Source organism: Saimiri boliviensis, chromosome 4, assembly GCF_048565385.1.
Source record: "Saimiri boliviensis isolate mSaiBol1 chromosome 4, mSaiBol1.pri, whole genome shotgun sequence".
In the NCBI taxonomy this organism is placed as follows: domain Eukaryota; kingdom Metazoa; phylum Chordata; class Mammalia; order Primates; family Cebidae; genus Saimiri; species Saimiri boliviensis.
Genome location: NC_133452.1, coordinates 59,837,164 through 59,858,465, shown reverse-complemented (window position 1 = coordinate 59,858,465; position 21,302 = coordinate 59,837,164). Strand labels below are relative to the sequence as shown.

At 39.0% G+C, this 21,302-nt stretch overlaps 2 protein-coding genes across 3 annotated transcripts in view; one reads left to right on the top strand and one right to left on the bottom strand.

The window, feature by feature from the left end:
- AK9 (adenylate kinase 9) overlaps positions 1-1,684 on the bottom strand; it is a 198,308-nt gene extending 196,624 nt beyond the window's left edge. Inside the window, exon 1 of the mRNA XM_074397611.1 lies at positions 964-1,684. The gene's annotated coding sequence lies outside the window, so the exon portion shown is untranslated. The remainder of the gene's footprint in view (positions 1-963) is intronic.
- Positions 1,685-1,712: 28 nt separating this feature from the next.
- Positions 1,713-21,302, top strand: part of FIG4 (FIG4 phosphoinositide 5-phosphatase) — a 127,921-nt gene continuing 108,331 nt past the window's right edge. For both annotated transcript variants that reach the window (XM_003935957.3, XM_074397610.1), the window contains exon 1: positions 1,713-1,955. In XM_003935957.3, coding sequence (XP_003936006.1) covers positions 1,890-1,955 — 66 coding nt within the window. In that variant the 5' untranslated portion in view covers positions 1,713-1,889. The remainder of the gene's footprint in view (positions 1,956-21,302) is intronic.

Here is a 21,302-nt window from a genome sequence, read left to right as displayed (position 1 = left end):
GAGTTGGCACACAAATACTCCAGCTTCCTTGTCCCTTAAGAGGGGATAATTGAGACATGCCTCCCAGTATTCCCTAGTGAATTCAGCCCACAAAGAAACTTCTTTGGTAATATTCCCTTTATCAGTTTTCTTCTTCTCCCTGCTGCTGCTTTCTGGGATTACGTCCCATATAAAAAGCTTGTCCTTAAAGTTTTGTCTTAGGATTTACTTCCCGGTGAAAGAAACTAAGACAAAGTCAAAATGGAAGTGCTACACCGTAATAATTGAAGACTAGAATCCTACAGGTATTTTAAGAGTTGCTACCGTAAATAAAAACATTGTGCAGATATTTAACCAATATTCAGAAGAGTTGGTTTCATTATGAAATAGAACACAGCTAATTATTTTTTCCCAGTTAAAAGGTCCAAGTCAATGGAAAATGCCAGAACGGACACGGTCATCTTTCTAGTTCTTAATAAAAGGAGTACCAAACCATGGGGGGGGGGGGGGGAAGCACACGAAACCATAGAATTAAGTATTTCTTTAAAATTTTTGTAATTTCTCAAATTTTAATTTACAATATGATCTTTGGTATACATGAATGTTATGTGTATATGCTACAATTCTTTAATTTTTTAAAAAAGTTTTATTTACACTTAGCAGTTGAGAAGCCCTCTAGCAGTAGATTCTGAGGTTTAGAGGTGTCACGTCTCCTGGGAAACCTGGCATTGCCGCCTAAGTTAGGATAGCTACCTCTCCCCTACATCTTATACTCTTGCAGTAGGTGTTCAGTAAATATTTGTGGAATAAATACTTCAGTCGTTGAAAGAAGACATGGTTTTAAAAAGTGGATTTACAGAGAGACCGCTTTGCAAGAAAACGAGCTGTTCTAGGGTTCCTGCAGGAGGCGGAGTTGAGTGCAACAGATACCAAGATGCCTCCGGGGAGGACCACCACACCGCCGGCCACGAGAAGGCCCCTTACCTGGCCGAAGCGGACACTCTGCGGGACAGCAGCTGCCTCCAAGGGGCTCCGCGGTGCTGTTGGGCGGTTGCCGGGGAGACCGTGGGCCGCCGCGCGCCGGCAGCTTGGAGGGCGGGGCCTCGGAAGGCGGGGCTGTAGTTCATTGCATTTCTTTTCTAATTCGAAATAGTCACTTTTGTACCTAATTTAGTATTCATAATTAAAATACGCTCATTTTCACAAATATGGAAGAGAGGGTACACACATGCCCATTTATGTCGCACACATGATATAAAGAAACCTCCTTTCCGGCGCGGCTCCAACACAGCGCTCGAGTCTGTCAAGAACCTCAAGTGGCTAGCCTCCGGCACAAACCCAAACTTTCTAGCTTTAGGTGATTTTGAAACAATTCCTTGGGCCACACACCATCGGTACAACAGATTAGAAGTGAGGGGAAAACTGATACTCAGTGAAGGACTGTCAGAGGGCCGGCTTCCAGAAAAATGGGCAGCAGTAGGCGTGGAAAACATAGACCAACGTGGGAAAGGATTTATCCTGCAACTCGGAGAACCCTTTTGAAAAGAAGCTACCCAATCCAAAGAGAGGGAGGATTAATCTGTCGACTTTTTCTCCGCCCACGTTTTCCTCCTGTCCTTACCAAAGATGGCGCCCTTCGCTTCCTCTCTCGACAGCACGCAGGTCCTGGAAGCCTCTATCCGACCAGTCTGTGGTACGTCCTCCAGCCCCGCCCCCGCCGTGAGGGGCGGGGCTTGCCTGGAGGCGGGGCGCCGGGATCCGGAAACAGCCGATCGTCTGTAGCTTTACTACCCAGGCGGTGTTGTTCCTGGCTAGACTGGATGTCCGGGGTCTGAGGGGTCTTCTCGCCGAGTGTCCTGGGGCGGTCCGGCGGCTGGTGCCCTGTTGTGGGGCCCTCACTGGCCAGCGCCATGCCCACGGCCGCTGCCCCCATCATCAGCTCGGTCCAGAAGCTGGTTCTCTACGAGACCAGAGCTGTGAGTACCCCTCGCGGCGGGGCACAGGCGGGAGGATGGATACCTGCTGGAGAGTACCGGGCCAAAGGGCCGAGGCTGTACCCTGCCTCCTCCTCCTTCCTCTCCAGTTCCCAGATCCCTGTCAAACACAGCCTTGGGATAAGCTAGCTCTCTTGGGCTGTGCCTGGGTGCTTTTGCCCTAATTTGGTATCCTGGACATTCCATTTAACCAGCCATGGCTGGAACACGCTGGAAACAGGTGCTTGTGGTACCTCAGGAACTGTTCACGAGGTTCTCTGTACAAGTTGCTGGATTATTTTCAGCTTTCAGAAAGTCTGTTAAAGTTCACAACTTACAGTACAGGCAGAGGTATGAAAAAAAAAATTGACCTATGACTTGTAACTTTTATTTTTTCCTATTCCGTGGTATACCATCACTGTGATTGATGTGAATCATGTGCACTTTTACTGCTGAATTTTTGGGTTCTCTTTTTTTCTTATTTGAAAGGAAAGAAACATTTATTTTGTTCAGAGACAGCTAATTTGTTTGGATAGCATCTTGCTTTGCCCTTGACTTTTTTCAACATAACATTTACTTTTAAAATTTTATTACTTTGAATGGCCAGGTAAATAGTGAATAAGCAGATCAGTTTGTATGTATTTCGATTACTAGTTCCTCAATTAAGGGGGAATGGTGTTTATAGAACTTCATACTTGGTCCTTTCTGTGGCTAGAAAGCAAAGTTGGTACAGTATAGCTCTCCAAATTGGAGTGCCACCGTGATGTTAGGAACTGTGTTTAGTATTACCCATTCCATGCTAACAAACTTGCATATGCCAGATATTTTGCACAGTGCTCTTCACTGTGTTATAGAGTGTCTTATAAACTGTTTCTCTGAAACTTGGGTTGTCTCCATTAGAGGAGTACGAGAAGGCATTTAACAGTTTCTCAGTTATAACATAGTCCTAATAGCACGTCTCCCTCAGGTTATCATGAGTGATGCAACCATCTTGCATGTTCTTCACATGTACCCCAAAACCTAAAATGCAATAAAAATTGTCGACCTTACGTTAATTTTGCTGACAACTTTGATTAGATCTAGATCAGAAGATGAAATTATCAAATATATTCTGTTTGCAAGTATCTTCAGTTCTCTAATGAGAGTCATAAAGAAGTATCATTTGACATTGAAATGAAACCTATTTTCTGTAAAATGTGCTGCTAAATGTACCTAGTTAGAAACATAAATAACTTTTTTTCCCCTTTGAGACAGAGTCTCTTGCTCTGTCACCTAGGCTGGAGTGCAGTGTTGCTGTCTCGGCTCACTGCAACCTCTGCTTCCCAGGTTCAAGCAATTCTCCACCCCAGCCTCCTAAGTAGCTAGAATTACAGGCATGTGCCATCATGACCAGCTAATTCTTGTGTTTTTAGTAGAAGACAGGGTTTCTGTATGTTGGCCAGGTTGGTCTCAAATTCCTGGCTTCGGCCTCCCAAAGTGTTGGGATTATAGGCATGAGTCACCACATCTGGTCATAAATAAAACACAAATTTCAGCTCATTAATAAGCTGAGCATTGGTGAGGACTGGTGAGATATTAGTGTTCAGAAAGCGCAATTTATATTATAGGACTCTTCTGCTTAGAAATCTTTAGTGGTCCCAATTCTGAGGAGAGTAAACTCTGAATCCTTTAGTTTGGCATTCAAAGCCATGTATTATTTATCTTCAACTTGTCTATCTAGTTTTACATCTAATTTAATATCAATTCATGAATCATTTATTATCAACCGTGTGCCTTCATATGCCTTATTCTGCAGTAAAAGTATATTGCTTTCAACTCCCTCTAACTATCTTTTGTCTTTCTGCTGTTCTCTATTCTCATAATGCCACACCCCTTCTTTTCCTGTCAAAACCTCACTGATCCTCACAGCACATATCTGGTCATGCCTTGCAAACAGTGAATTCTCAATAGATGTGGATTAAGGAGGTCTAACACAAAGAGACAGATGTGTGTTCTAGAATTCAGCTGTGACCCCTCTCAACCACCTAAGTAATGGAAACTAACTCTGACCAGCTTAGAGACAAAAGGTGAATTTATCAGAGGAATGCTGGGGGAACCAGGCATGGAATCATTGGCAGATCCTAACTCTCCAGCTCCTGGAAAAGCAGGAAACAGATACTGTAGCAGGTTTGAGAATCCCCTCAAAGTGCTTCAAAAATAGCATAGGTGCTGGGATAAAGAATCTGACTGACTCAGCTATGATTGGGTATTTTCCCCTGAGTGCACAAATCATTCATGGCCAAGGAGGGTCTGGCAGGAATGACTTAGCTCTGGAATCTTGTTTCAGCAAATGGTTGGGGCTGGGCAATCACCCTTGGAAATGTCTGCAGCATTAAATCACTGAGTCTCAGTTTTTTTGTTAGTTAAGTTTTTTTTTTTTTTTTACTTAAAGATATAAGCAGAAAGGTTTTTTTTTTTTGTTTTGTTTTAGTAATAAGCTCAAAATATAAATAATAAGAAAAAGGGCATAAAATTACTGGTAACTAGATAAATGCTAGGAATTAAAAAAGAAACAGAGTAGGTTGTAATAATGAGCATGATAGCTCAAAATATTCTACATATATTTTATTGTTTAATCCTCATAAGACCTCTAAGAGACCATGCTGTTGTTACTGCTACTACTGTTGCTACTGTATATATTATTTGGCAAAGAAAAAAATGAGGCAAATATGATTTAAGGCACTGTTACAAGCTTAGTGTTCCAATAATGGAACACTAGGTATAAAGAGTGGTGCAGATGCTAAGAATGTATATTGGGGAAAGTACAATCTCTTCAATAAATGGTGTTGAGAAAACTGGATATCCATGTGCAGAAGAATGAAATAAGACCCTTCTCTCTTGCCATATCTACAGATCAACTTAAAGTGGATTAAAGGCTTAAGTGTAAAACCCAAAATTGTAAAACGTCTAGAAAAAAACATAGGGGAAATGCTTCAGGATATTGGTCCCTTCTTGGATGAAGAGTTTGCAAATATTTTCTCCATTCTACAGGTTGCCTCTTCACTCTGTTGATTGTTTCTTTTGCTGTGCAGTAGCTTTTCAGCTTGATATAGTCCCAATGGTCTCTTTTTGCTTTTGTTCCCTGTGCTTTTAAAATCTTACTCATAAAGCATGGGAATTTAACCATGTTGATGCAGTCTTTTTTACATTGTTAAGTAAAGAAAAAGGGGTGCCCTTTAAAGATTTTTTGTTGTAAGATGAGGAAACAAAAAGAAGTCAAAAGGAGCCAAATTGAAGCTGTACGGCAGATGCCTAAGAATTTCCATGGAAACTCTTGCAAAATTTCCATGTTTGATGAGAGGAATGAGCAGGAGCATTGTTGTGGTGGAGAAGGACTCTCTGGTGGAGTTTCCCACGTATTTTTCTGCTAAAGTGTTGGCTGACTTTCTCAAAACACTCCTATAATAAGCAGATATTGTTCTTCAGCTTTCCAGAAAGTCAACAAGCAAAATGCCACAAGTATACAAAAAAAAAAAAAAAAAAAAACCTGTTGCCATGATCTTTTCCTCTTGGCCAGTCTGCTTTGCTTTAACTGGACCAGTACCACCTGTTGATAGCCATTGCTTGGATTGTGCTTTGACTTTAGGATCATACTGGTAAAGCCATGTTTAATACAGTTCTTTGAAGAAATGCTTCAGGATCTTGATCTTACTTGTTTAAAATTTCTATTGAAAGCTCTGCTCTTGTCTGCAGCTGATCTGGATGAAACAGCACTGGCAGCTGTCAAGTGGAAAGTTTGCTCAACTTTAAATTTTCTTTTTTTTTTTTTTTTAAATTATTCAACTTTAAATTTTCAGGCAGAATTGTTTAATCTACCAGTTGTCTATGGTGTTGGCTCTTATTTCTGCTGTTAATCATCTGTCCTCATTAATCAGGTAACAAACAAGATGAATTTTCTTCCTGAAAAATTGACATGGATGGTCTGCTGCTATGGGCTTTGTTTTCAACATTGTCTCATCCCTTCTTAAAACAAGTTATTTATTTATAAACTGCATATTTCTTTGGGGCATTGTCCCCATAAACTTTTAATAAGCATCAATGATTTCATCATTCTTCCACCAAAGTTTTACCATAGCTTTGATGTTTGTTCTTGTTTCAATTTTAGCAGAATTCATCTTGCTCTGACAGGGGCTTTTTTCAAACTGATGTCTTATCCTTCCTAGTACTTCAAACTGGATCCTGTTCAGACATGTTATAGCAAGTTGGTATCAGTTTATTTTGGTGGAAAAAAAATTTGAAAGCCGTGGCTCTTTTATAATATGCATTTTCCATGAACTTTATGAAGTCCCTTCTTAAATTCAAAAGAAAGGAAATCAGTATGTCAAAGAGATACCAGCACTTCCGTGTTTATTGAAGCACTATTTGCAATAGCTAAGACATGGGATCAGTCTAAATGTCCATCAACAGATGAATGGATTAAAAAATGTGGTCTATATACACACAGTGGAATACTATTCAGCCATGAACAGATGAAGTTCTGTCATTCACAGCAATATGGAGAAGTCTGAAGGACATTATATTATGTGAAATAAGGCAGGCACAGAAAGATAAATGTTTTCATTCATATGTGGGACCTAAAAAATATGTTGAGCTCATAGAAGTAGAGAGTAGAATTGTGGTTATTGAGGGTAGGACAGGTAGGAAAGAGGGAATGGTAGGGAGGGAGAGTTAACAGATAACAGCTACTTGGGAGGAATAAGTTCTAGTGTTTTATAGCACTGTAGGCTGACTATAGAAAAATAATTTATCATACATTTTCACTTAGCTAGACGAAAGGATTTTTAGTGTTCCCAACACAAAGAAATGATAAATGTTTGAGATGATATGCTAATTATCTTGATTGGATCATTATACAGTGTATGCATGTATTGAAATATTGCTTTATATTTCATAAATATGTACAATTATTACATGTCACCTAAAAATTAAAGGGAAAAAAGTATGATTCAGTAGATCAGGAAATTGGGAGTGACTTTGCTGAGTGATTTTGACTCAGGGTCTCATTAAATTGCAGTCAGTATTCAACTGGGTTGTAGTCATCTGAAGTCTTCAAAGAACTGGCAGATTTACTTCCAAGATGGCTAACTCACATGCCTGGCAAGTTGAGCTGATTGTTGAAAGGGGCTTTGCCTTTTTGCCTTATGGACATTTCCACAGAACTCCTTGAGTGTCTGCCCTTACAATATGGTAACCTGCTTCATCCAGAGAGAGTTACGCAAGAGAAACAGGGAGGAAACTGCAACATCTTTAGTGACTTAGCCTCAGAAGTCACCCTCTATCATTTCTACAATATTCTTACACAGGTTAGCCTCTGTTCAGTGTGAGAGGACCATACAAAGGGCATGAATACCAAAAGACAACAATCATTAAGAGTTCTTGGAGGCTGCAGAGATTAAAGTTCACTTTTTTCTGTACCTTGTCTCATATCATTTGTTAAAATGACTATCCTTTATGGAATTTCTTTGACATCCTTTGTGAAAAAATTTAATTGAATAAATGTGGATTTTAAACTCTTCCCATTGATAAATTTGTTTTTTTTAAATGTCATTACCAACTTTTCTTGATGATTGTAGTTTTATAGTAAGTCTTAAAATCAGGAAGTTTTCCACCTTTATTCTTTTGCCAAGTTATGGCTATTCTAGAATCTTTGTGTTTCCATATGAGTTTTTACAATAGGCTTGTCAACTTCTAATAAAAAGTCTGTTGTGATTGTGATTTGGATTTCATTGAATCTGTAGACCAATTCGGGACAATTCAAATTGTATAATCTAGAAAGAGGAACACTTTTTGCTTCCCCATCTTGATGCCTTTATTTCTTTTTCTTGACCTATGGCCCTGGCCAGGGCCTCTAATACAAAGTTGAATAGAAGTAACCAGAATAGACATTCTTGTTTTCTATCTTAGAGGGAAAACATTCAGTCTTTCACTATTAAGTATGATGTTAGCTATTGGTTAGATACCCGTTTTCAGATTGAGGAATATTTCTTGCTTTGGTCTGATGAGACTTTATAAAAAAATCGTGAATAGATGTTGAATTTTGTCAAATATTTTTTCCACATCTGCACATGACAATTTTCTTTATTTGCATATTGTGGTGAATTATATTAATTCATTTTTAAATGTTAAATAAACCTTGGATTTTAGAGGTATATCCTACTTGATCATGCTTTATTACTGTTTTTATATATTGCTAGACTCTATATGCTAATATTCTATTAAGGATTTTTGCTTTTGCTAATATATTCATGATATTAGTCTATCATTTTCTTAATATCTTTTTCTGATTTTGATATCAGGATAACTCCAGCTTTATAAAATGAGTTAAAAAGTGTTTATTTTCTGAAAGTGATTATATGATTGGCATTGTTTCTTATTTGAGTGTTTTCTAGGATTCACTAGTGAAAGATTTGTGGATAGAGTTGCTTTGTGGGGTGAATTTTTATAATTATATTAATCATTTTCCATAACAGATATATAGGGCTATATAGATTTTCAGTGGACCTAGAATCAGTTTTGATAAATTATGTTTTTCCAGAAATTTGTTCACTTTATCATAGTTGTTGAATTTATTGGCATTAAGTTGCCCATAAAACATTCCCTTATAATCCTTTTTATGTCTACAGGATTTGTAGTAAAATTCTCGCTTTTATTTCTGACTGGTGTTTTGTGTTTGCTTTTATTTTCCCTTGATTTATCTTACTGGGAATTTGAAAGTATAAACTTTTAACTTGGCTAATTTTCTCTATTGTGTATTTTCTGCTTAATTAATTTCTGCTCTTAGGCTTTTTTTCCCCTCATATGCTTTTTTTTTGAGACAGAGTCTTGCTCTGTCACCCGGGCTGGAGTGCAGTGGCTTGATCTTGGCTCACTGCAGCCTCGGCCTCCTGGGTTCAAGCGCTTCTCCTGCCTTAGCCTCCTGAGTAGCTGGGACTACAGGTGCATGCCACCATACGTGGCTAATTTTTTGTATTTTTGGTAGAGACAGATTTCACTATGTTGGCCAGGCTGGTCTCAAACTCCTGACCTCAAGTGATTCCCCTGCCTCACCCTCCCAAAGTGCTGGGATTACAGGCATGAACCACTGTGCCTGGCCTCTCATATGCATTTTGGATTAATCAGTGTCTTGTTCTATTCAGGCTGCTATAACAAAATCCCATCAACTAGGTGACTTGTAAACAATGAACATTTGATTCTCACAGTTTGGAGGCTGGCAAGTCCAAGATTAAGGCACTGGCAGATTCAGTGTCTGGTGAGGACCTGCTGTGTCCTCACATGATAGAAGGAGCAAATAAGGCTTCCTTGAACCTCTTTCATAAGTGCACTATACCCATTCAAGAGGGCTTTGCTCTCATGACTGAATCACTTCCAAAAAGCCCCACTTCTAAATACCATTGCATTAAGGATTAGGTTTCAACATATGAATTTTGAATGTTTGGGAGGACACAAACATTTAGACCATAGCAATCAGTTCATCCTTCTCTAGTTTCATAAGATAATTAGACCATTGACTTAATTTTTTTCTTTTCTAGTATAAAGCATTTAAAACTATCAATGTAAATTTAAAAATAGTCAAAAGACTAATGACAGATGGTGAAAGTCTTGGTAGCATGAAAAACAGATAAAGCAGTATATCCTTATATGCGAAAGTATCTTATAAAATCAGTCTGAAAAATAAAGCACCCAATAAATATGAAAAGATATTCAATTTGCAAATAATTAAAGCAACAAAATGAAAATGGATTCCTTTTTTCCCCTGTTAGAATGGCAAAGATTTTCTGAGAAGTATTTGAAGGAAATGGGCATTTTTGTTTTGGTTGGTGTGGGTGTATTACGGGTTGAGTATCCCTAATCTGAAAATCTGAAATCTGAAATGCTCCAAAATCCAAAATATTTTGAGTGCCAACATGACACCACAAGTGGTAATGCCAGCAACTATGGATGGTCCCCATGGGTGGCTGAGCTAGTGATATCTTTGCTTTCTGGTGGTTCAGTGTACACAAACTTTTGTTTTATGCACAAAATTATGTAAGACATTGTATAAAACTACCTTTAGGCTATGTCTATAAGGTATATATAAAACATAAATGAATATTATGTTTAGATTGGGTCCCATCCCCAAGGTAGCTCATTATGCATAATTTCAAAATCTAAGAAAATCCAAAATCTGATTCACTTCTTGTCCCAAGTATTTCACATAAGGTACACTCTACCTTTAATTGATTATGAAGGAATTAGGAGACACATTAAGGAGCAAAAGAAACAGTGGACGAGATGGGCTGTCTCTTGTCCTGAGCCTTCATTTAGAAGGATAATTGGGAAGACTTGCTCTGGAGGTGAAGTTCAGGTCGTTATTGTTCCCTGTGTGTAGAGGTGGATTTTAAGGAATATTTGGAGAGGAAAGGGAGCTGTGTTGGCAGATGACATGTAGGAAGTGTAGTTCCAGCTTGTAAGGGCTGACCCTTTCTCAAATTTACCTATTCTCTGTGGCACCCAGCACCTTCAATGCCCCTTAGCTCTCGTGACTCTGCTGTGGTCCTTAATATGTCCTGTGGCCCAGGCCTAACGCAGTGCTAACACTCATATAGCCCAGTGCAACTAGGAGTTGCCAGTGGAGACTTAGCAACTTGAAGTTATCCTGGGTGAAATTGCAGTTTGTCTTTACAGGAAGGTGATCTTGCTTGATATGTGATGGCATAGAGATCTTAGCATCACAGTAAGTGACCGTTTCATAACAAAGAAATGAACACTTAACGGGTGATGTTAAAATGGGTAGCTGAACAGAACTAGGTCTGCATGTGTCTTTTTGGTGAGAGGTGGGGAGATGAAAGTTGTTAGGATAATCTTTACTCTTACTAGTTCAAGATTGTTAGCATATATATGTACATTTATTTATTTATTTTTATTTTTTTTGAGATGGCGTCTCGCTCTGTTGCCCAGGCTGGAGTGCAGTGGTGTGATCTTGGCTCACTGCAACCTTCGCCTCCCAGGTTCAAGTGATTCTCCTGCCTCAGCCTCCTGAGTAGCTGGGATTACAGGTGCGTGCCATCACACCTGGCTAATTTTCATAGTTTTAGTAGAGACAGGTTTTCACCATGTTGGTTAGGCTGGTCTCGAACTCCTGACCTCGTGATCCACCCTTCTCGGCCTCCCAATATGTATGCATTTATTGCCTGCCTTGTTCCAAAGGAATTTAAGGACGCTTCCTCCCACCTCCATTACAGAAAGTAGAATAAAATAAGAACCACATGGTGAGGAATTGCACCTTTTAAAATTAGCCTTGATTTATGTAATCAGGGAATGGGAGAGAGCAATATAGGGTGTAGTTGACTAAGGATTGGAGAAGGAAACCAAATATATGAAGTGAGAGAGAGAAACATTGCAATTATATTGATTACTGGTTTAGAGGGTGTGGTTAGAGGTGACATTCACACTTGTTTCTACAGAGAACTTGAAACTTTCCCCAGAGTAAAGCCCTGAAGCTGTAATGGATAGACTTGCAGACCTCTCTTGAGACTCACTTCCCCCTTCTGGGCTGCATTACCTAATTTTTGGGATTACTGGACTAAGTGAGGAGGCAGGCTTGCAGTACTGTTAGATTGGGAGAAGTAACTTCATGGTGATCTTTAAAAATAATACATTTAGTTAGAAAGTTCAAGTGAAGTTGAACATGAATTGAAGCTGTCATACACCTGAAATTTCTTTCAAGAAGGCTGATTTTCCTCCCTCAGATGAAAAGTGAGTGATTAATTAGCCTGTCATTATAAAAGGAGATAATGTCAGTAGATACTGAATTTCCTGTTAAATGGATTACCTATTGTATTCCATTTGGATTTCACATATATATTTTAGAAATACTCATCTTTATATCAAGTCACCTCTGTTAAAACTATATTGAAATTTTAAGCTTTCGCTTGAACGGTGAGACTTAACTTTCAGAAGAGAGCCAGTTTAGCTCATCTTCTATCTTAACAGGTATTATTTCAATGTAGCCTTTTTTTTTTTTTTTTTTTTTTTTTTGGTGTCCTAATTCTTCATTCGAACTCCTGCCAAATCCCAACCCCCAGCATATCTAAAAACACACAAACCTTTTCCCCAGTGGTGTTGATTCGTAGGTGCCTACTTGCATGTATATATACATTAAGGCAGTCCCGGCGGAGGCATGCCTGATCTATGGAAATCCTGTGTGCTCCAATTACTGCTCCCTTTCCTTCACTGTTCTTCTTGGATATTTTATTTACCTCCTTGACCTCTGCCATTTGAACTGGGGTCCCTTTACTTCTTCAGACTCTGCCAATACTTCAGATGACTTTTCCTTCTTCTTTCAATCCCTAGTTCTTACTACAAATTTCTAATAAATTTAACCCTGACTTTCCCCCAGATGTATAAATCTCTCGACACATTCACACGCCTTAGGCATTCTTCTGTGTTTCATCTTGAAGCAATGGCTTTAGTCTGGACTGCACGCTCCCAAGGCCTGCACTACAGTTACCATCCTGGGGTTTGTCTTCACCGTAACCCTATATCCTCTCTATGACAGTTTCCCTGTTTTCCTGGATCCCATCACTTCCTATTTCTTGATCATGCCCTCGTTTTGGTAGAATACTTCCTTTCATTACTTCATGAGAAAGGGTTCATGGAAGGTCATTTTTTTTTAACCCTATGTGTGTCTAAAAATGTCCTATGCCACCTTCAGGTTTGCATGATAAATTTTGAATTAAAGATTGGAATTAATTTTCCTTTAGAATTTTGAAGGCCTTATGTCCTCGTCATCTACCTTCCAGCATTGTTGCTGAGAGCTTCTAATGTTACTACGCTCTTGATCTTTAGTTTGAAGCTTTTTTTCTTTTTAGAAGCTATGCTAACTTCTTTCTGTACTATCTTCTTTTTATCTTCTTCTGATACTACAGAGGTATCAGGCGCCTCAAATTCCCAAGCTTTTCACAGGTTCTATAGTGTAAGTTGGATTGCTTCTGTACTTTTCTACTGCCAGTCTAGGAGTCAGCTTTGTTACACATGCTTTTCAGTTTCAAATATTGTTTTTTATTTTTCCCCTTTATCTTCTTTGCTCCTCCTTTTGCTCTTGGGGCTTCTGCCTAAAAACAAACATAAAAAACTTTACTGTGGTTTTAGTAAGATGTTTGGAAGGACCAGAGGTGTCCCCTCCCCCATCTTTATCCAGGATCCTACCTTTTTTGCACTTCAAACATCTCTGTTGTGGATTTTGCCCAGGCTCTGTCCCAGAGACTGCCCACAGAAGCATGAGTCATCAGATGCTCTGTTCTTGATGTCTCAGTAGCATCTGATGTGGATGTTACTGTTTTCTTCTTTCCCAAATGATCTCCGCCCTTTGCTTTGACAAATCCACCCCATGCTGGGGTTTTCTCATTCATCGGTCATTCCTCCCAATCTTCTCAGCTGGTTCCTTCTCCATATTCAGCCTCTAAATAATGGAGTTCCTCAGGCTAGCTTCTTTGGGCTCTCATCACTCTCCTTACTCTCCCTAGCAGATTTAACCCAGTCCCACGGCTTTAAATGCTGCATACGTGCTGATGACACCCACTGAGTTCTTTTACCCACTGAGTTCTCAGTTGGCCTCTCTGGGCATGTTGTGAACACAGCTCTTGGTTTCCCTTCAAACCCGTTTCTTCTCCAGTCATCTTGACATCAGTAAGTGGCAGCATCATCTGGCTATCTGCTCACAGGTAATTGGATCTATCACTCCCCTTCCTGATCCCATCTACCAATAAGTTGTATCTTTGTGGTAGATGGAATCAAGGAAGGGGAGTCTTCAGTTTATCTTTTTCCTTAGGCATTGAGCCCAGTTTCTGACACATTTACCAGTCAGGTGGTCAAATGAATGACATCAATAGAAACACCAAGAAAATTTATGTAAAAAAAAAAAAAAATGTGAGCTCATTGCCGGGGGTGGTGTCTCATGCCTGAAATCCCAGCACTTTGGGATGCTGAGGCAGGTCGATCATTTGAGGTCAGGAGTTTGAGACCAACCTGGCCAACATGGCAAAACTTCATCTCTGCTAAAAAATACAAAAAAGTTAGCCAGGTGTTGTGGCACATGTCTGTAATCCCAGCTTAATGGGGAGGCTGAGGCAGGAGAATTGCTTTAACTCAGGAAGCCAGGAAGCGGAGATTGTGGTGAGCCAAGATCGCACCACTACACTCCAGCCTGGGTGACACAGCGAGACTCCAGCTCAAAAAAAAAAAAAAAAAAAAAAGTAGGCTCTTAAAAAATGGTGAAGTCATGAAAGACAAAGGCTGATGGACTATTTTAGATTAAAAGATTTTAAAAGATATATCTTTACATAAAGATGTGTAATACGTGATCCTTGATTAGAGTCTGGGTTTAAAAAAATCAAACTTTAGAGGATATAATAGGAATAATGGGGGAAATTTTGAATATAAATTGTACATTGATAATATTGTATCAATGGTATTATCATTATATGTTATGATACCTGCAACTCATTTCCAGAGGTTCAGAGGAAGAAAGTGTCTATCAGGAGTGGGGGAGGGAGAAAACAAATGTGACAAAATGTTAACAGTTGGTGAGTCTAGATGAAGGGTATATGGATGTTCATTGTACTGTTCTGTTGTCTTTGAAAATTTTTTTAAGTTTAAAATTGGGGGAAAAATCAATAGTGGAGAAAAATTTAATGGAAGGAAATTTTAGGAAAATTTTTAAGCCCCAGAATGCTGCGATTCATTTTGAAACATACTGTTAAATGTGGCGAAGGCTCAGGATATACAGTGTTGATATATTCCAACAGGAAGCAAATAAGACCCAGTGGAAACAAGGCCTTTCTGGAAGTTACCTTTTAAAATATTGGTGTGAAAGTGGGTGGTTAGCTGCCCACCAGAGGGCAGCGCAGGTAGTGATTCTGCGGTCCACAGCAGGCCCGCTGAAAAGCAGGGGTTTTCTTCCCTACATAACTGGCTCCACATGAGGTCGCTATTCTCTACACAAAACGTTGTTAGGCTTCTTAGACCATTTAAGAAGAGAGAGAATGCGGGTACTTACAGTGCTTCCCATTTCTTTCCCTCCGCTCAGATCTATTTCTAGATTCTGTGGGTTTTAGCCTTTGGCTCCTCTGATTCATGGATTCTTTGGAAGGATTTCGATATGGGAGGTACAGATCTGCCTTCCTAAGTGTGTGTTTCAAAGTCCAATAATGCATTTGCCCATGAGCATGTCAGGATTTATATCTGTTTTTAAAATTACAAACTGTCAAAGTATAATCCCATTGCAATTAATCTTTAGGTTTCCTAGAATTTATTAAAATTCTGTGCAACAAACCCCTGTGACACGAGTTTACCTATGTAAAAAACCTTCACAGATACCCCGAAACCTTAAAAAAAAGTTAAAAAATAAAATTCTAGGGAATTTCATTTAGAGATTTTACCTCTTTTAAACCTATGACGTGCCTCCTGATGAGTGGTTGACTTAAAAGAGCCATTTTTCTGTGTGCTTACTCACAAAAGATGGGTTAGTGTAAATGTCTTAGAAAATTACCCAGCAAATGAAATGATCACTCTGTGGTACATAGTTGTTCCTTCACCTAACACTTAGCCAATGCCTGTGGCACCATATTGTGCTACTAGACAAGGGAGTTAAAATCCATAGAGGTTAAGGAGTAGTGTAGACAAGCCCCAAACAAATTTAGACTAGACTTTCAGAAGTAGGTACTACACTGAAATAAAAACAAAGATGTTTTAGGGAGAACAGGTGATGAGTAGGGCTTGGTGCAGGTGGCGATGGATGGTTCACTGGCCCCATCTTGGCTCAGTACACAAAGTCCTTCTTAGAGGTTCTTCAGGGCCAAACTCAGCACTGGACAACACTAGCCTGCTCTGACCATCCCCAGATAAGTCAAGTGCCCTTCCTGTGTTCTCATGGCATCTAGTTCATGCCTCTGTTATAGCATGCTATTCATTGTTGTTAATTTGCATGCTTTTCTCTCCCAGACTGACTACAGTCTATGTTGCAAGGATGTAGACTGACGTAGATAGACTAACAGATTGGTGCCTTTTCCCATTCTGGTCCTGAACATGCTTTCCTCCCTTTGGGCTACTCTCTGTTTTCCTCTGGCATTTTTTCTTTTTCCTCAACTACAATGGCATAGCCTCGCTGACTTCTTACAAAGTGAAGGAAGGAGAAGGAACACTTACAGTGTCTTCTTTGTGCTGACTGCTATAGTCACTGTGTTAGGTGCTTTGTGAATGAACACTTTCTCAGTTATTCTTTTGCCTGTAACAACCATACTGAGTTTCTCCCCTTTTCAGTTCTTTGCACTTGCTGTTTCCTCTCCTAGAAGCCATTTTTTAAGTCCTTAAGAAGGGCTCCCTTTTCTGCTAACAAGCACGTGTAGTTTACAAACCATTCTTCTTAGGTGAATGTTGCTAGGCTGGTTGCCCTCTCTCCTCTCAGTGGTGGGTAGGATCTCAGAGACGGGATTAGCTGAAGTCTGGCTGAGATTCTTTGACTTCCTTTCTCTTTGTGTTTCCCTGTCTGTCTAACTGTGTCCCCCAGTACATTGAGTCCTGTCACTGGATGTCCCAACTTAGTTTACTATTTTTTATTATAATTCCTTTATTTCAACCTCATTATAACTGGTGTGTCATCCAGACTCTACCTCTCTTAGGAGATGAGGGATTGAATTTCTTGGCTAGCTTTCCTCTTGAGATCAGGCTAACCCATCATTTTTAACAGATTGTTTTGCTCTTTATAACCTATCAGTAAATCAGACCTTTATAAACAGATATATATACTTAATAATAGTAAAAATCCCATCTATTCCTGCAGATTTAAAGTTGAAACAGTATATCCAAGTGTTCATGTTCTAATATATGGTAAAATCTTACCTTTTAAAGTGTTACCCATTCTTGAAGGTTCAATTCTAGACCCAACTCATCTGACATTTTTCTCATTTGTAGTAAACCACATTAATCTTTCCTACACTGATTTCCTGTGGTCTACATGCTTCATTTTGGCCTTCAATATAGAAAGACTTATTTTTTGCTTAGTTGCTTTGTGTGTCTACACCTTATATGAAGGTGTAAATGGCACAATGCCAATTGATTATGGCAGTATTTTCTCAATTTTTGCAACATTTAAAAAGTCACCTTTTAAAGGACCTTTTGAAGCAAATTATTTTTATTTTTGTTAATGAAGTTGTATTTGTTTTTAAGATACAATTTTAAAATAATCCGTTTAGTGTTTCTTAAAAGCATTTTCATTTGCCGGGCATGGTGGCTCACGCCTGTAATCCCAGCACTTTGGGATGCTGAGGCGGGTGGAGCACCTGAGGTCAGGAGTTCGAGACCAGGCTGACCAATATGGAAAAACCCCGTCTCTATTAAAAATGCAAAATTAGCCAGGTATGGTGACGCATACCTGTAATCCTAGTTACTCGGGTGGCTGAGGCAGGAGAATCGCTTGAACCTGGGAGGTAGGGGTTGCGGTGAGCCAAGATTGTGCCATTGCACTCCAGCCTAGGCAACAAGAATGAAATGCCATCTCAAAAAATAAAAAGCATTTTCATTTAAATATAGTATTTTTTCTACATTTTGGTTATTCATTTTATTCTCAGTATTTTTTTATTTTTACTTTTAAGTTTGGGGTACATGTATGGGTTTGTTATACAGGTAAACCTGTGTCATGGGGGTTTGTTGTACAGATTATTTCATCACCCAGGTATTAAGCCTAGTACCCATTAATGATTGTTTCTAATCTTCTCCTTCCTCCCACCATCTACCCTCCAAAAGACCCCAGTGTCTCTTGCTCCCCTCTATGTGTCCATTTGTTCTCACCCCACTTGTAACTGAGAACACGCAGTATTTGGTTTTTTTCTTTTTGCATTCATTTGCTAAGGATAATGACCTTCAGCTCCATCCATGTTTCTGCGAAGGACTTTTTTATGGCTGCATAGTATTCCATAGTGTGTATGTCCCACATTTTCTTTATCCTATCTATCTCTGATAGGCATTTAGGTTTATTCCATGTCTTTGCTATGAATAGTACTGCAGTGAACATATATGTGCATGTTTCTTCATAATAGAATGATTTCTGTTCCTTTGGGTGTATACCCAGTAATGGGATTGCTGGGCCAAATGATGTTTCTGTCTTCAGGTCTTTGAGGAATTGCCACACTGTCTTCCCCAGTGGTTCAACTAATTTACACTCCCACTAACAGTGTATAAGTATTCCTTTTTCTCTGCAACCTTTCCAGCATCTGTTATTTTTTGACTTTTTAGTAATAACCATTCTGGCTGGTGTTGAGATGGTCTTTCATTGTGATTTTTATTTGCATTTCTCTAATAATCAGTAATGTTGAGCTTTTTTTTCATATGATTGGCTACATGTATGTCTTCTTTAGAAAAGCGTCTGTTCATGTCCTTTGCCCACTTTTTAATGTTTTTTTTTCTCGTAAATTTTTTAAGTCCCTCACAGAAGCTGGATATTTGACCTTTGTCAGATATATAGTTTGCAAAAATTTTCTCCTATTCTGTAGGTTGTCTCTTTACTCTCTCGATAGTTTATTTTGCTGTGCAGAAGCTCTTTGGTTTAATTAGATCCCATTTGTCAATTTTTGCTTTTGTTGCAATTGTTTTTGAATCTTCATCATGAAATCTTTGTCCATGCCTATGTCCTGAATAGTATTGCCTGTATTGTCTTCCAGAGTTTTTATACTTTTGGGTTTTACATTTAAGACATTAGTCCATCTAGAGTTAATTTGTATATGTTGTGTAAGGAATGGGTCTAGTTTCAATCTTCTGCATATGGCTAGCCAATTCTCCCAGCATCATTTATTGAATAGGGAATCCTTTCCCCATTGCTTGTTTTAGTCAGGTTTGTCAAGTATTATATAGTTGTATGAATGTGGCCTTATTTCTGGGTTCTGTTCTGTTCCCTTGGTCTGTGTGTCTGTTTTTGTACCAGTACCATGCTGTTTTGGTTACTGTAGCCCTGTAGTATAGTTTGAAATTGGGTAGTGTGATGCCTCCAGCTTTGTTCTCATTGCTTAGGATTGCTTTGGCTATTTGGACTCTTTTTTTGTTCCATATGAATTTTAAGACAGTTTTTTCTAGTTCTGTGAAAAATGTCATGTGGTAATTTAATAGGAATAGCATGAAATCTATAAATTGCTTTGGGCAGTATGGCCATTTTCACAATATTGATTCTTCCTATCCATGAACATGGAATGTTTTTGCATTTGTTTGTGTCATCTCTAATTTCTTTGAGCAGTGGTTTATAGTTCTTGTAGAGATCTTCCACCTCCCTAGTTAGCTGTATTTTTAGGTTTTTTATTCTTTTTTTGTGGCAGTTGTGAATGGGAGTTTGTTCCTGATTTGGCTCTCAGCTTGACTGTTTTTGGCGTATCGGAATGCTGGTGATTTTTGCACATTGATTTTGTATCCTTAGACTTTGCTGAAGTTGTTTATCAGCTTAACAACCTTTGGGCTGAAACTATTGGGTTTTCTAGAATTAGGATTACGTTATTTGCAAAAAGTGATAGGTTGACATCCTCTCTTCCTATTTGGATATCATTTATTTCTTTCTCTTGCCCGATTGCCCTGACCAGAATTTCCAATACTATATTGAATAGGTGCAGTGAGAGAAGACATCCTTGTCTTGTGCCTGTTTTCAAGGGGAATGCTTCCAGCTTTTGCCCATTTGATATGATTTTGGCTGTGGGTTTTGTCATATATGGTTCTTACTATTTTGAGATATGTTCCTTTAATACCTAGTTCAGGCGTCCCCAAACTTTTTACACAGGGGGCCAGTTCACTGTCCCTCAGACCGTTGGAGGGCCACCACATACTGTGCTCCTCTCAATGACCACCAATGAAAGAGGTGCCCCTTCCTGAAGTGCGGCAGGGGGCCAGATAAATGGCCTCAGGGGGCCGCATGCGGCCTGCAGGCCATAGTTTGGAGACACCTGACCTAGTTTATTGAGTTTTTAACAGGAATGGATGTTGAATTTTATTGAAAGTATCTGCATCTATCAAGAAAATCATATGGTTTTTGTCTTTAGTTCTGTTTATGTGATAAATCACATTTATTGATTTGCATGTATTGAACCAATCTTGCATCCCAGGGATAAAGCCTGTTTGATCATGATGGATAGCTTTTTGATGTGCTGCTGCTGCTGAATTTGGTTTGCCAGTATTTTGTTGAGGATTTTTCCATCAGTGTTCATCAAGGACATTGGCCTGAAGTTTTTTTTTTTTTTTTTTTTTTTGGTGTCTCTGCCAGGTTTTGGTATCAGGATGATGCTGTCCTCGTAGAATGAGTTAGGGAGGAGTCTCTCCTCGTCAGTTTTTTTTTTTTTTTTTTTTTTTTTTTTTTTTTAATACTTTGAGTAGGAATGGTACTAGCTCTTCTTTGTACATCTTCTAGAATTCAGCTCAGAATCTGTCTAGACCTGGGTTTTGTTTGTTTTTTTCTTGGTAGGGTATTACTGCCCAATTTCAGAGCTCATTCCTGGTCTGTTCAGTGATTCAGTGATTCTGTTTCTTCTGAGTTCTGTCTTGAGAGGGTGTTTGTGTCTAGGAATTTATCAGGGATTCAGTTTCTTCTTGGTTCAGTCTTGGGAGGGTGTATGTGTCCAGGAATTTATCTGTTTCTTGTAAATTTTCTAGTGTATGTGAATAGTGGTGTTTATAATATTCTCTGATGGTTGTTAGTATTTCTGTGGGGTCAGTGGTAATATCCCCCTTGCTGCTTCTGATTGTGTTTATTTGAATCTTCTCTCTTTTCTTCTTTGCTAGTCTACTTACCAGTCTATTTTATTAGTTAAAAAAAACCAACACAGCTGCTAGATTCATTGACCTTTTGAATGTTTTTTTGTGTGTCTCAGTCTCCTTCAGTTCAGCTCTGATTTTGAGTATCCTTGTTAATTTTGTCTTGATGATCTGTCTACTATTGTCAGCGTGGTGTTAAAGTCTCCTATTATTATTGTGTGCGAGTCTAAGTCTCTTTGAAGGTCTCTAAAAACTTGCCTTATTAACTGGGTGCTTCGGTGTTGGGTGCATATATATTTAGGTTAGTTATATCTTCTTGTTGAATTGAAGCCTTTACCATTATGTAATATCCTTGTTTGTCTTTTTTGGGTTTAAAGTCTGTTTTGTCAGAAACTAGAATTGCAACCTCTGCTTTTTTCTGTTTTCCATTTGCGTGGTAGATTTTTCTTTGTCTCTTTATTTTGAGCATATGGGTGTCATTGCACATAAGATGGGTCTCTTGAAGACAGAATACTGATGGATCTTGGTCGTTTATCCAGCCAGCCACTGTGT